The 14446-nt window shown below is 47.4% G+C and overlaps 1 protein-coding gene across 1 annotated transcript in view; it reads left to right on the forward strand.

The window, feature by feature from the left end:
* PLXNA4 (plexin A4) overlaps positions 1 to 14446 on the forward strand; it is a 459725-nt gene that overhangs the window by 332362 nt on the left and 112917 nt on the right. The window contains exons 6-7 of the mRNA XM_087766199.1: positions 8172 to 8295; positions 11691 to 11844. Of these exons, the coding sequence (XP_087622325.1) occupies positions 8172 to 8295; positions 11691 to 11844 (278 nt within the window). The remainder of the gene's footprint in view (positions 1 to 8171; positions 8296 to 11690; positions 11845 to 14446) is intronic.

Raw genomic sequence — 14446 nt, forward strand, 5'->3', positions numbered from 1 at the left:
CCTCCTGGAAATGAATGTCTCTCTGTGTCCTGCAGTCCCTTTCCCAGACTCCTGTCCCCAGCCCTGGCTGAAAATGCCATTAGGAACAGTTTGCACTTCGCTTCTGCTGAGCTCCCTCTGCTGACCACCTTGCAAAAGGCATCGCTGACCTACCTGGCTGGTCTTCGAGTAGACATCCCCTCCGGCCTCTGAGCAAGGACTTGGGGCAGAGCAGGGACAGGGAGTCTTGGGCGATCCTCTGTGCAATGCTTGTGCTGGGGAGGCAGGCTGGGGAGACAGGTAGGACATCAAGTGACCCTCTTCCAGAAGCTGCCTGGCTTTGTGTAGAAAGAGGAAAACCCAAGTGATGCAGTGATACCAGAAGTCTCCCTGCCACCTCCCAGGCCCTGTAGCCTGCCCCAGCTTTGCTCAGGACACAGATTCTGGTGCGGTACAAGACCAAAGACTTTGAGAAACAGCCATCCTTTCTGTTATTTCATTTTGGAGGAAATGCCCCTTCCCCTCAGGGGCAAGGACAGCTGCTGCTGGGCCATGCCTGCACCCCTTGCTAGATTTCAGATTCACAATTTGTTGATCTGTGCTGAGCTGAGGATGGGGAAGCCTCGTCACTTTGACCCTTGCCAGCCACCTGCAAGTTCAGCCTGCCTAACTATGGCATCTTGCTGGGTTGGGAAATCTCAGATTTCCCCTTGGAGATTAAGAGATTGAAGAAACGGAAAATCATTGTCTCTTCCCCTGTCTTGCTCCAGGACAGCTGGGACCGTCTGGGTTTCCCAGGCTCTTCAATTTGAGACCTAAATAAGATTTCCCTGAAAGTTTCTCTTCATCCCCTCTACCCTCCTCCATGGGAATTTTCCTGAACTTTCTCTTTGGATGTATCTATCGAACACACCTGGGCAAAGGGACCACTGGAAGCGGCAAAAAGGCCAGACTGTGAAGCATGGGAAGGGGTGGGAGTGCTTGTGGCTTGGACCGTGGGGGAGTTCACACCAGCCCTGCACGTCACTGTCCTCACAGAGAGTCTGGGACATGCAAGCTGTCTGCTGGACCCTTCGTCCCCACCTTCCTTCCCTCTCCCAAGTCCCCATCCCTGCTCCACCCAGGCCCATGTTCTCTTTCCCTATATCCTATTTTCTCTTGTTTGGGCATGAGGAGATTAGGAGACACATGACAACTCTTGTGATAAGAGTCAAGGAGTCAGATAGACGACTTGAGAAGAAGAGAAGGCGGCAGGACCAAAAGACCAGGTGAATTTAAGGGGAAGAGCTGAAGAGATATGAGAAAAACATGGGCAACTGTGTCCAAACACAAAAACACAGAACTGGGAAGGGGTGAGAAATGGTGTGGGGAAACATCTCGAACTTGCACAAGCTGAGGACCCCAGTGTGAGTGACCCCACACCATGACAAAATGCCTAGCAATGAATGGGTTGGGGAGGCAAATGGGGATACCAACGTGAAGCCCATGTCCCATCAAAATGTCCCATCTTGCCCCGGTGGCCTGTCCTTGCTGGTGTGAATGGGGTGTGCACTGGCTCCCACCTGACACCTCGAGTTTACCAGCACTGATGGAAAGGTGTAAGGAAAGGGTGGCTGTGATTATTCTGCCAAAGGGTGAGTGAATTTGTCCCCTGTGGGAAATGTCACCGTTTGGAATCAGAGAGGAAAGCTGAAATGTCAAAACCTTTTGCAAAACAGCGATGCCCGCAAATTACCTGTTTGGAGGTGGTGGAAGGGTGTAATTTCAGTTTGCTGAGCTGACCTAAACCATTGAGCTGTCTTTCATGCTGCTCACCCCCCCGCCTCCTTTGGCATCAAATACAGATGCTTCATGTCCCTCTTCTTCCCTGTGAGCCAATCTCACTGGCCAGATTATGAGTCTTGCAATGCAAAAGCAGTCAAAAGAAAACTGCTGTGCGTCAAATGGTGAGGCTTCTCCAAAAAGGATTAATTTGTTTGGATTTTATTTCTGGCAATGCATTTTTTTTAATGGTAAGATTATTTTTTTTCTGAATTAAAAAGAATGTATAATGTGCTAATTGCCATTTGTAAAAAAACCCCCCTCTGTTCTGAGTTGCAATGTCTGATCAGATCCAATCACCACTCTTTTGTCTTGAAAATTGTTTTTAATTGACAAAATTGCAGATAAGACCTTTTCCATTGCCAGAAAACTGACATTTTTTTTTGTCTCATATTAGAAAAGTTGGATATTTTAGTCTGCTTCTGGGAAAATGAAGAAAAAAAAGAAAACAGAGAATCAAAATCTTCTCCTTTTTCAATAGCTATGGATATCAACAAGAAAGTTTCAGTCAGCACTCTATGCTGTTTTTCTGACTGCACTATTTCTACCTCACCACAAAAAAAAAAAAAAAAAAGAAGAAAAAAAGATTTTCAGAAACTTCCTCCTTGGCTTTCTCCTCCCAGGACTATTTGTCTCTGTCTATTTTGTCCACTCAGGGTGTCAGTTAGTTTGGTCTCCAGCAGAGACCACCAGATCTGGCTAATGGTGTGAATTAGCAGAACAACTTTCCACCTCTCCCTGAAGCCTTGTGGCCCCAGGCCACCACATGGGTCTGTGGAGCAGCTGAGCACCTCTGACCCTGCAAGTCCAAATTATAAGAGAAATTCACTGCATGATCTTATCAGAGTTTTGCACGTCTTTTAGAAAATAATTATCACTAGAAAGGCCAGGCACAAGGGCCATCGTGCCTTTTAAACGCATTTAATTTGCCATCACAAGTGATACTAAGGGCTGCCTTGCTTGCAGGTATGACTAAGAGAAAAGCCAATAGCTCATGGGACTGTGAAGTAGTTTGATCCTAACAAATGGCCAGAGAGAAGGCAGGAGATCTTGGTTTGTAGAGCTCTCAGTGCAGCATGTGTCTCCATCCTGGTGCAAGAAATGGGAGCTGCAGAACTGCAGGGGTGCTCTGGCTCAGGTCCTAAGAGCATCTGCAGCTCTGCCAACCTCCAAGCGCCCTCCTTGAGAGAGGAAAGCACACCAGCACCTTCTTCTCATTTCCCTCTGCTAAGAAATCAGGAGTCACCCAAAGCAAACTCAGGCATTTCAGGCAATGGTGGGATGGAGAGAGAGACAGTAAGTGGGAGGGGCAGAGAAATATCCCCGTTGGAGGCACTTGTCCCACCTCACTGCTCTTATGAGGGAGGTGTGACCTCAGTTAGCACTTACTTACTTTTTGGCATTGCAACTCCCCTGCTCCCTTCGCTCTGCAAACAGGATCTTTTCCCCAGTTTTCTCCCCGTCCCTAGCCCCTACACAGTCAGAAGATATCTTCCTATTTCAGTGATCTTCAGCCTCCTGAACCAAGCTCCATCCCCTGCAGATGTTGTGATCACAGCCAGTTTATCTCCATTAGTCCAAATCCCATGAGGTCTGGATGGCAAAGACACAACCCCATGGTGGGAGGAAGGGGAGGTGCAATGCTCCAGAGAAGTACAAGAGCGACTCTTCAGGGTAATCTGATAGGATGGGGATGAGGGTCTGCAGGACTGTATGGTGAGGGTGCAGCAAGGTTCAGGACCCCACTATGGGCATGGAGGAAACAAAGATACAGCCAAAAAGAGGCAAGATGAAAAAAAAGATTTTTTTTTTTTTGGCTTGTTGGGTTTTTTTGTGGTTTGTTTGTTCATTTGTTGTTGTTGTTTTTTCTACAATAGGATGGTGGAGGCATGTCTTCACTGAGAGTCAAAGGCAGGTGAAAGCATGCACGTGGCACACATGCCTTCTGCTAGGCTGGCAACCCTGCAGTAGCATGGTCTGTTTTCCATGCTGTGCATAGAGAAAACAAAGAGCTCGCAGGTGGAGGAGTACCCCCCTTGACCCTTCTTGTACCTAGTCTATCCAGGTACATGGAGCTCTTGGGTCTGTGCTCAGCCTCTCTAAAGATTTCTGGGCTTCAGATTAACCCTCCTGACCTTGGCCATTTAGGGACAAACCCTGGAGGTGGTGGAGTGACTCTGGGCTTGGTTTGACCAAGCCCTACCAAGGCAGAAGAGCCCTTAGCATACCGTTGCAGATATGGAATAGTACCTTATCCCTCTGCAGCTGGTGTTTGCAGAATGTGGCCCCAGGGGGTTGCTTTAGGCCCCCAATGGCAGACCTGGGATTTAACTATGCTCTCTTAGGTCCCAAACCAGGGCCTTCATCTCATCGTCAGGAGACCTGGGCTTTGCTCTGCTCTCTGACATGCATGCATCTATGCCTCACTTCCCCATCTCTGCGTGGTAATATTTCAACCTCACAGAGGTGTCATGAAGTTTAATTAGCTCCAGGCAAAGCCCTTTGAGATCCTCAGATGAGAGATGCTATAGAAGCACAAAGTATTAATTTAACATCATCAAAATAATTGGTTAGTGGATGGTGAACAGAGGGTTAGCATTAGTGGTATTTATTCTTAATGGGAGATGAGGAGGAAATAACATTCCTCATGGTTCAGCGATAGGACCAGTTTCTTAGTGTTTGTACTAATGGTTTGGACAGAAGCAGGACACTTGCAATTGTTAAAAATGCAGCTGATAATGAAATAGCAGGTGTTATTAAGATGTACAGAGAAGTGCCGTGTCTACACCATAATCTTATGCAAATAAGTTCAGGAGTGGTATATGCTCTTTTAGGTGTCTTAAGTGTAATGTGATGCCACTGGGTGGGAGTTACGCACCAGCTAATTATAGCATGAATAGCATTGAATTAGGTTATATGGCAGTGGAAAGTGATCTCAGCATATTGACAGACCTAGCATTGTAGAATTACTGATATTTTATTAAAGCAAAACAGTTATTGGCAGTACAAGGTATTTTTTCTGCATAAGCCGTAATAGGCGCACCAGAGCAGAGTGCAGCAGAGTCACAGCAATCTCCCAGGGCCCAAAGTACACTCTGACTCTCAACAGACACAACAGAAATGATTAGTTGGGCTTGGGATATTTCATTATCCCTTTCACAGTCCAGCTGCCATGTGCAGGCAGCTGCCTTCCAGGTGACCACTCTTCTAAGGCAGACAGTCTGGAAGTACTTATTTATTAAAAGTCCCATTTGCCTTTATTTACAATTTGCTGAACTTACTTTTTGGGCTGCAATGTCCCCCCTGGGAAGCTGCCTTCAGTGGTTGGGTGCTTTGCCATGTTTGTTTCTGCGTTTCAGCCAAAACCATTCAGGGATTTGAGAGGCTGATGCTGGCGGGCAGTACTTTGCTCTGCACATGCTGAAACAATTTTCTCTGCTGTTTTCCCCCACTCCTGGGGGGAGGGCAGAACACTTTTGGCAGTGCAGAGGAAGGCTGGAGGGAGAAGGTTACTTTATGATGAAAATCCACCACATTTTGCCACTGAAGAACCTCAGTTGCAGGTGCTGGGCAAAGACTGGGGAGAGTGTGGTGTGTAAACCCACAGGATGCTCCATGTGTTCCAGCTCAGGATAGATAAGGTGGTCAAGGAAGAGGAGATGGGTGAAACCAAAAGGCTCTGAAGAAGAGCCCCTATCACTCCTTTCTGCATGGACAAACCTGCAAAACCCACTAACAGGTGGCTCCATCCCTTTAATCTTGATTTATGCAGCAGTTGGGATCAGTTACCTGGGATGAATTATGCTGCTAGCTCAAGGAAGGGGTCTGTGATGCTGACTTGAGAGCCTGAACCTTGCCGGTGACCCAGACCCCAGCTTGGTTTGGTTCAGCTTGGCAGAGCTCGCCCATCATCAGACTCAAGCACCAGGCACAGTTGGGTGTTTTGAGGTTTTTTCCCCCCTTTGTTTTAAATCAAGAAATTGCATTGAAAAAGTCAGACAGTCAAAGTCAAAAGTTAGGAAGTGGCAGAATTGAGGTCATCTGTGGAAAAAAGGAATAATAATGTGTGATCCTGTAATTAAAGTCTGGCTTGCAGTGTGTCAGTGCAGGGAGCAGATTTAGGAGTGCAGAAGCTACTTTCAGTCTGGCAGTACCTAATTCCTGAGAGCCTGACACTGCAACCTTAACATTATATTAAAACCAGGCTTAGTTTTTTTCTGGTTTTTCATCATTTCATTATTTGGACGGCAACACGCCTTACAACAGATATCAAGGCTGCAAGACACATCAGCCTAATATAGAGTGAGTTTTTGGTCTGAAGAGCTACATGTCTTAAATATATATGACCAGTAAATATTACTGATTATTATATTCCTGCTCAGTGGTGGGGCTGTGAATACAAACCACATTCCTAGATGCTTAACCTGTACCCATGTGTTGTCCTGCTGTGCAAACATGCTGGATGTGTTTGCAATCTATTGTGCTGTTACACTTGAACTGAGCCTGGGTGTCTGCCGGTTTAATTTTAGAAAATCCAGACATTTCTGTTGTGCTGCAGCTGGAGGAAATAAATGGGAGATAGCAGGACATCTTGAAGAATTCGGGCACTTGTTTTTAACACTGAGCCCAAAAGGGTTTCCTTCCAAGCTATTCTCAGGAGAGGAGTTCCCACGCCCTGCAGATTTTTGATGGGATTGCTGTGTCTATTTGTTTTACAGAAGTGCTTACAAAAATCTCAGGTCAGCATTTTGCCATGGCTTTCATTCCACGATAGGGGACTTACAATTTTGGGAGTAGTTAATCAGCTATCCGTCCAACCCTCTGGAGACTGCACATTTAAAACTCCTGATCCAGCATGCGGCAGCGCTAAAGGAGACTTAATGGGATGAAGGCTCCTAGGGAATGCAGAGTGGGAGCTGCAGTGCTGCTCTTACTTTCTCAAATCTGCAAAGCAAACTGAGAGCATGCTGAGAATGGCAGAGATCTCCCTTTATGATTACTGTCACTGGAAACACAAAACTTTCCTCTACCAGAAAGATGGAGCAGTTTGAGTTTGAAATTGGGGTGCTCATTTTATCTAGCATCAGCTGAGCCCTGAAGTTTAGTCCAGACCCCAAGCTTTGTAATAGTCAGGCTCAGCCATATATTGAGTTGCTTTTGCATGTGTTGCCTTAGATTCCCATCTGCAAATCCCCATGCATATAGGCACAATCTCTGCTCCAGGGAGAAAGGACACTGAGGGGTGGTCTTGGAGCTAACGCCCCAGCAGCCCCTGTGTGCTCTCACAACTAAGACTCTGAAGTCTGGGAGTGGGTGAATAATTTAACATCCGCACTTAGTCTTTATAGCTGATTTTAATGGGGGTAATAGCACTGCTAATAACAAAATCCATTGAAGACACCCTGTGCAAGTCCATAACATTAGCTTAATGGCAAAAGGTAATTGGCATGCAGTTGGAGCTGTCCTTTTGTATTAACCCTGTGGATTTCTAGGCAGATATCTTCCTTGAAGCAATGGCCTTGGCAGTGCATGTGGAGTAAAATACAGATGTGTTTTATGCTAAGCAAATGCAAATCTGGATTGAAACAGGGTGCATCGCTACCAATTCACTTTGCTGGCTTATGTTTACACTGGACAGAGGAGACAAGAGTGCTGAAAGCACTGACAATAATTAGTGCATGGTGTAAGCTTCGTCAGCTTGTGCAGCCCAGGTACCATGCACCCAACAATTTCACAGAACTCTCACTGATTAGGAGCACCAGAATTTTTAACATTCAACCCTGAGGACTTCTAGTCAGGCACTTTCAAACCAGATGCCAAAATATCCTCAACCTGTCCGGGACTACTTAGCAGCTGCTGAGCAATGGATTGGTGGGCTGCCCCTTCCCAGCAGAGAGGTACCAGCAGCCCAGAAGTACCACAGATTTGCAGTCTTCTCAGCAGAGCTAAAGAGCATGGATTATGCACAGCTACTCTAAAAGGACATCCCTGTGTAAGATGTCCCACTGGCCTTGGACAAGACAGTTTTCAGGGCTGCCAGGGGAAGGTTACGCTGTACCTGCTGTGGGGGTATAGAGGCAGAGCATCTCTAGAGCTATGCATCCTACCCAAAGGATGGGGCTTTCACCCAACACCCTTCCTCCTTTCATGGTGTCCTTGCAACTCTCCAGCCTGCTGAGCTATCCCATGGCTGCTAGCACAAGTCAGAGTGCTCCAGGGCATGAGCGTGGTTTTCCAGCTAGTGCGGTCGCAAAGGGTACAATGTTGCCTCTTCATCCAAAATTATTGCTCCTTCCATGTCCCAGGGTTTTCTTCACCCTCCCAGCCTGGCTTTGTGTTAACTCTGTCCCTCTCTGTTCCCATTTGCTCAGGTGCACGAGGAAGGAGCGTTGTGAACGCTCCAACGAGCCTCGGAGATTCGCCTCGGAGATGAAGCAGTGTGTCCGGCTTACCGTGCATCCTAACAACATCTCCGTCTCCCAGTACAACGTATTGGTGAGGAATGTTAATCCTTGTCCCCCTCAGGTTTAATCTGCCCATGCAGTCTGACAGACCCAGGTATGTGCAACCTAACGTGGGTTCAGCACGAGTGGGAAGGACTGGCAGCTTCATGCACAAGGTTCTCCAGAGTCCATTAACTTCCCCAGCAATTTTCCTAGCACAGAGAAAGATTCACCATGAGAGAACATTTTGGCCTTAATTATCCCCCGCCTAGAAGGGTAGAAGAGGCTTCCCTGTTTGCTGTGAGGAGCTGAGGGCAGGTCTGAAGGGACTTTGTGCCCTGCAAGTGTTGTGTGCATACAGTATAGTTGTTTACTTCCTTGGGAGAGGGTTTTCTGTATGGCTGGGCATGGACTTAGGCAAGGGACATTATCATGAAATAATGAAATGACTTGCTAGGGTAAGGACAAGTGAGGGATACCACATGTTATTTCAATGAGCTCCAATTTTATGTCTTCTTGGGTGGCTTTCTTAAGCCACCAAGAACTCCACCCTGCTGCAGCTCCAGCACTGAGTATGCAGAGCAGAGAAGCAGGATGCTACTCAGAGGAACCTAAGACTGCCAAGGTTCATGCTCTCTTGTGACCTTCCTCAGCACAAAATTTAGCCTTTATGGCCTCGAGCTACTCAAGTCAGCAGCCAACAAAGCCACCCAGTGAATGCTTGCGGAGCAGTAGATGATCCTGATCATTTTCTGGGCTTGAGGCAAGAAATCTCTGTTGAAGATCTAACCAGTTTGTGGTTTCTCTCCTAACTCATGATAGCAATACCTTATGTGGTGAGATCCCAAGACCCTCTGAGAAGAAGGCAGAGACCTATTTCATTCAGGCTACTAGGGTTTTGTCCTTTTGGCCATACTAGTTTGGGCTTTAATTGAGTTGATAACCCAGACCCAAAAGCTCAATCTCTGGATGAGTTGTTCATTAGTCCCACACCCTGAAAGGTCTGAATGGTGTTGCCTAAGGTGCAGCTGCCACACATCTTCCAGGTGACAGGTTTTGGAGTGCTAGGGTTTCTTCAGTGATAATGAAATCAGCCTTTCAAAGCCTGCATGCCCAATCACTGCTGCTTTGTTTCAGCCTCTTAACTTTGCTGTGACTTTACTTTCCTAGGCTTCAAACAAAACTGATCTGAGACATCCTGAGTCCTTTTTTCTTCTGGGAGTTCAAGGTTTCTTTTTCTTATTCTCTCAGTAGTTGTTGAATTCTTTCATGTTGGAATAAAACCTGGGGGACTAACAGGCTCAGGGCAATTGAAATTGGTAACAGAATAAAAGATCTCTACCTCTAGGTTACTCTGGCAGGGCAAGTCAAACCAGAGCTGCCAGGATCAGAAGTTGCCATTGTCTGACTGTTGCTCAAAAATATGCATGAACATTTCCATGGGAGTGTCAGCCCAGTCCCAGATAGACTAGTGTCCCAGCTCATCCGCAGTCACCACAGATAGTCTCTTGGCAAATCTGGAGGGGAACATCAATGAACAAATGGCTGGTGGTGTCCTTACTGAGTCTCACTTGCGTTCTAGCGAAGGGTCAATGATATCTGCCCAAAGAGGCAGAGAAGGTACCTGTGTGGCCAAGACAATCTTTTAGACTTTGTGCACCAACAGGGACTTGGAAAATTGTATCTGAATCTGTTTCAGTCTGGGGACTTGGAAAACTGAGTCTGTTTCAGTCCAGGGCTTCTGCTCTGGGATTTCTGGGAAGAGATACTTGCTGGGGGAAGGCTCTGTTCTTTCCTCGTCACAGCAGCTCCAGAGCAGGCATGTGGGCTGTAGGACTTCTTGTCTGTTCAGAGTATGCACTGGCTCATGATGTTTGTTGCCAAGCTCTACTGGTCTGTCCATTGGTGTCATCTTCTGCATGGCACATCTTCATTCTGCATTGCCCATGCGCAGAGAGAAATATTTGTTAAGCAGAATAGTTTCCCCTTCTCCATTGCTAGCAGTGTATTAATCAGCAGGGAGAATGGATTTAGCCTGAGTGCTGAATCTATACAAATAACCAAAGCTTTTCCTCCTCCCCATCCAAAACCAAAAAAAATCGCCTTTCCCATTGCCATGGCCATTGCCTGAGAATGAACATACTCTCACAAAGGCTTTATGTCAGCCAGGACTAAGGCCTGTCTGCTCAGCCTTTCTCCCTGATGGTGCCTAGTGTGAAGAAATAGCTCCAAGCCTTCTCTGAGTGAGGAAAACACAGTATGGGGGAGCAGTAAACATTATGTTATCAACCTCTCCTGCTTTGTCACCTGGACTGACCTCTTCCGTTCTTTGTGCTGGTAGAAACAACTCTTCAGCATGCACTTGTGTCTCATTTCAGTGACTGTCACCTCAGATGGGGCCTCAGCTAGCTCATGGAGGAGGCAAGTGTGGAGAGCATCTGCATTTGTGCTTGTGTCAAGTAACTGGCTCTAGTGGTTGGTCACAAACCCTCTAAAGTTATGCTGACTAGTAGGTCATCAGCAGGTGCTAGAAGTACCCTGGGATGCCCCTCTGTGTTTAGACATAGTCTAATGGGTTGGGCAGGACCATCAATGATGGAAAGCAGTGGTGCAGGACCTTAGCTGGTCTGGGAAGTTAGCAGCATGAGGGTCCTTCTCCAGAGAATAAACGTGGTGGAAACCAGCCATAAGATTCCTTTCCTTCATGACCATGGGCAATGACATAACAATGCCAGTGGGTGTAGTGAACTCTAAAAACATGGGCAATTTCTCCTTCACAGCTTTTTTTATGTATGGCAGCCCAATACAGCATGTCCCTAGGGCCAACTGCTTCTTTGGTGGGATGGGCAGGAGAGGTTTGCTGTGCCTCTAGAGAGAGAGGTTTTTTTTGTGGTGGACTGAAGGCTGTAACTAGACTCTCCTTACACAGGAACTTGGTGACAGAGCGCTCCCCCATCTGCTGATGCTAGGAGCGCAGGCCGTAGAGAGTTAGACTGGAGCACTACAGTTTCTCTGTAGTCTGCAGAGTGCCTCTTGTGAGTAGTAGTCACCTTCCTCAGAAACCGCGTGCTTTGGGGCCACCAAAGTCCTGGTCGTCACAGCTGGCTCCAAAGACTCCCTGCCTAACCTTACACTTGCATGACAGAGAGTGAGCACTCCCTCCCCTCCACTGACCCAGCCAGCACTGGGATGCAGTGCAGTTGTCCCTGCATAGCCACGTACCACTTGTGTTGGCATCAGCATCTCATCCCCTTCCCCCTCCGCACACACATCCCTCTCCTGAATCGCTGCTTTCTGTTGAAGGAGGATGCTCTCTCTAGCAAGAGGCTCTTTGTCCGACCTCTCCAGTGTAATTCTCTCCTGCTGGCCCAGCTCTGTTGTTTGGCTTAGTATTCTCTCTTTTCTTTTTTTCTGTCTCTTCTTCCCTCCCTCCATCTTTGCTTGCAGCTGGTCTTGGAGACCTACAATGTCCCCGAGCTGTCAGCAGGAGTCAATTGTACCTTCGAGGACCTTTCGGAGATGGATGGCTTGGTGGTGGGCAGTCAGATCCAATGCATCTCGCCAGCTGCCAAAGAGGTGCCCCAGATCATCACAGAGAATGGTGGGTATCCCACAGCTCCTTCATCTGCACCACTTCTCCCTCCTTTCCTCACCCCACACCCCTGTGTCTCTCCTTCTGCTTTCTCCCAAAGCAGAGTTTGGCTCATGGAAGCCTGAGGACAGGGTATCCAAAGCACAGGGAGTAGGTAGGATGCTGTGCTGGTACTCGCTGGTGGAGCTGCACAGCAGCACATCGTACCATGAGTTGTCTGAATGTTTGTGTGTTTATGTGTGCACACATGTGCAAGCATTGTGCTGCAATACCAGTACCTGCATTAAGGTGCTTAGATGTGTGATAGTATGTGTTTTCAGACTGCCACCGAGTGGCAGTTGCATATATCTAGCAAAGACAAGAGATGGATGTAGGATATTTGCTCACCTTTTGCCCAGGCAGGTGTCAGACAACCCAGGGAATGAGGCTGTACATGCTCTCAACACATCCCATCCCCTGCAGCAGCCAGAAAGTCCTGCAGACCTGAACGATCCTGTCTTAATTTCATCCTGCTCCTCCCAGATTTAGATCTGTATGCCCAGTTCTTTGTCTCTGTCACTGGCCTTTACTGCCTTCAGCTGTTCTGGGTTTATTACTGTCTTTCTCTCCCAGACAGGTCCAGCACAGAAAAATACCTTGTCTCCAAGGATGGTCCCCCCACCCACAATTTCTTGCCCTTTTTTTTTTTTTTTCCCTTTTCTAACAGCTTTTCTAGGTACTTTCAAGAGCACCTGTGGCTCGTTGCAGGGACTTAATATGAAAACATCGACCCTGCTGATCACCCCAAGAGGCACAGAGAGGATGCTGCCATTTTTGTCCTTGGCTTCTTTTGAAAATTTACTGTAAAGTTTGTCTCTGAGGATCCTCAGGCCACGGAAAAGGAAGTGACACAAACTGTCACCATCACCTCTGCTCTCCCCAAGCTGCACACAGCTGCATGTGCTCTCCATTGCGGTCCCAAAACAAGCCCCCAGAGGGCTGTTAGCATTTTCAGGTCCCACTGCATTATCAGTTGTGTTTGCCTACCAAGATAGATGCCAGAAACAGTTTGGTATGGACATCTGTCCCAGGCCAGGCTATAATCAACCAGCAAACAAAAATAGCACTGGAAGCTGGAGGCAGGACAAGAGAGAGAGATTTATGTGAAGCATGGTTTTCAGAGAAGCTGGGCACCTGCAGCTTGTATCAACTTCAGCAGCTGGTGCTCTGCACCTCTGCAAAGACCAAGTCCTCCATGCATAGTGCCAGAAGCTGGATTTGAACCAAAGGATGTGTGGCTCTGTAGCACGTCTGATCCCTGGAGCCATCCAATCCTCACATCCTGTTTTAAAATATACGCAAGACGCTGGCAAAGTTGTTAAATACGAAGCGGTTAACAGAGCTGTCAAAGCCGGCGGCAGCAGATGGGCAGCAGAGTCGAGCACTGGCAGCAAAATGTGTTTAGCAAAGTTTGTGGGGTGTGTGTGCATCTGTGTACGTGTGTGTGTGCTTGTAGGTGGGTGAGCGTGCACACAAGTGCATGCTGCGACGAATTGTCAAGTTTGCTTTGGCCTGACTGATTAACGAATCTTTCAGGTGAGGAGGAAAATAATAGAGGTGAAAGGGCCAGCCAGGTTGAAATCTTGAATTAAACATGAATTCCTTGCCCACCAAATTACTGCAATTACTGTACCCACTCATTACACACAGCTGATGGGCTCTGAATGGGGCTTTTGGCATCATGGGAAGAGGTAACAGTTGACTGCCCAGCATGGGGGCAGTGGGAAAGGGAATGAGGAGATGGTGTGTAGGAGCTGAGGTGCAGGCTTTGTTGTGGATGGGTATGCTATGGAAATGGATTAGTCCTTCTGGAAGTGCAATGGCTTGTGGATGTCCCTCATGTTGAGCTGGGTTCTTTGTAGCCAAAGGCTTGGGTGAATGGACCTTGAGGTGAATGGGGTGAATGAACCTGGAGGAACTGTTCACATGGGAATCTCCCTGTTCATCAACATTTCCCAGGCTGCAGAGAGGGAGTCCCTACTCTTTCCTCACTGTTATGGTATCTGTCCTCCTTGCTCATTCCTCCATCCTGCTTTATCAAGGCATAACCTGTCTTTGGGGGCAGGATCTGGAGGCAGCCTTTTTCAGGCATGGTTGTCCTGGGTATTGGGCCCTATTCAGAGATATGAAATAATGAGGGTGAGGAGAAAGGAAATCTTTCTTTTTCCCCTTAGGAAAGCAGGTAAGTTTATCCTTCAGACAGTGTATACACAGGCCACCCATGCTTGGGGCCAGCAGACAAATCTTCCACAGGCCCCTTCCTTCTGGAGACATCAAATGAACCTGAAGCTATGAAGAACTGTAAGGACAGTACTCCATTTTAATGACCTCATAATTCCAGACATCTGCATCCTCTCTTTGAGCTTAGCTTTCCTACTTGATGAATTCAGTCACCATAGTTTTGAAATTAGTGAGGTATGGTCTAGACCTGTCGTCATCGTCCAGCCCAGACTCTGCTCCCAGGTATGATAATTTCCAGTGGTGAAGACCTACTCCATCACCTCAGTACCACGAGAGGGGGAGATGTATATGTTGAAGAACTGGGCTCTGGAAGGATTTTTTTGAACTTCCT

This window comes from Nipponia nippon, unplaced genomic scaffold, assembly GCF_047370975.1.
Source record: "Nipponia nippon isolate SJK-2023a ecotype South Korea unplaced genomic scaffold, ASM4737097v1 scaffold_3, whole genome shotgun sequence".
Lineage (NCBI taxonomy): Eukaryota > Metazoa > Chordata > Aves > Pelecaniformes > Threskiornithidae > Nipponia > Nipponia nippon.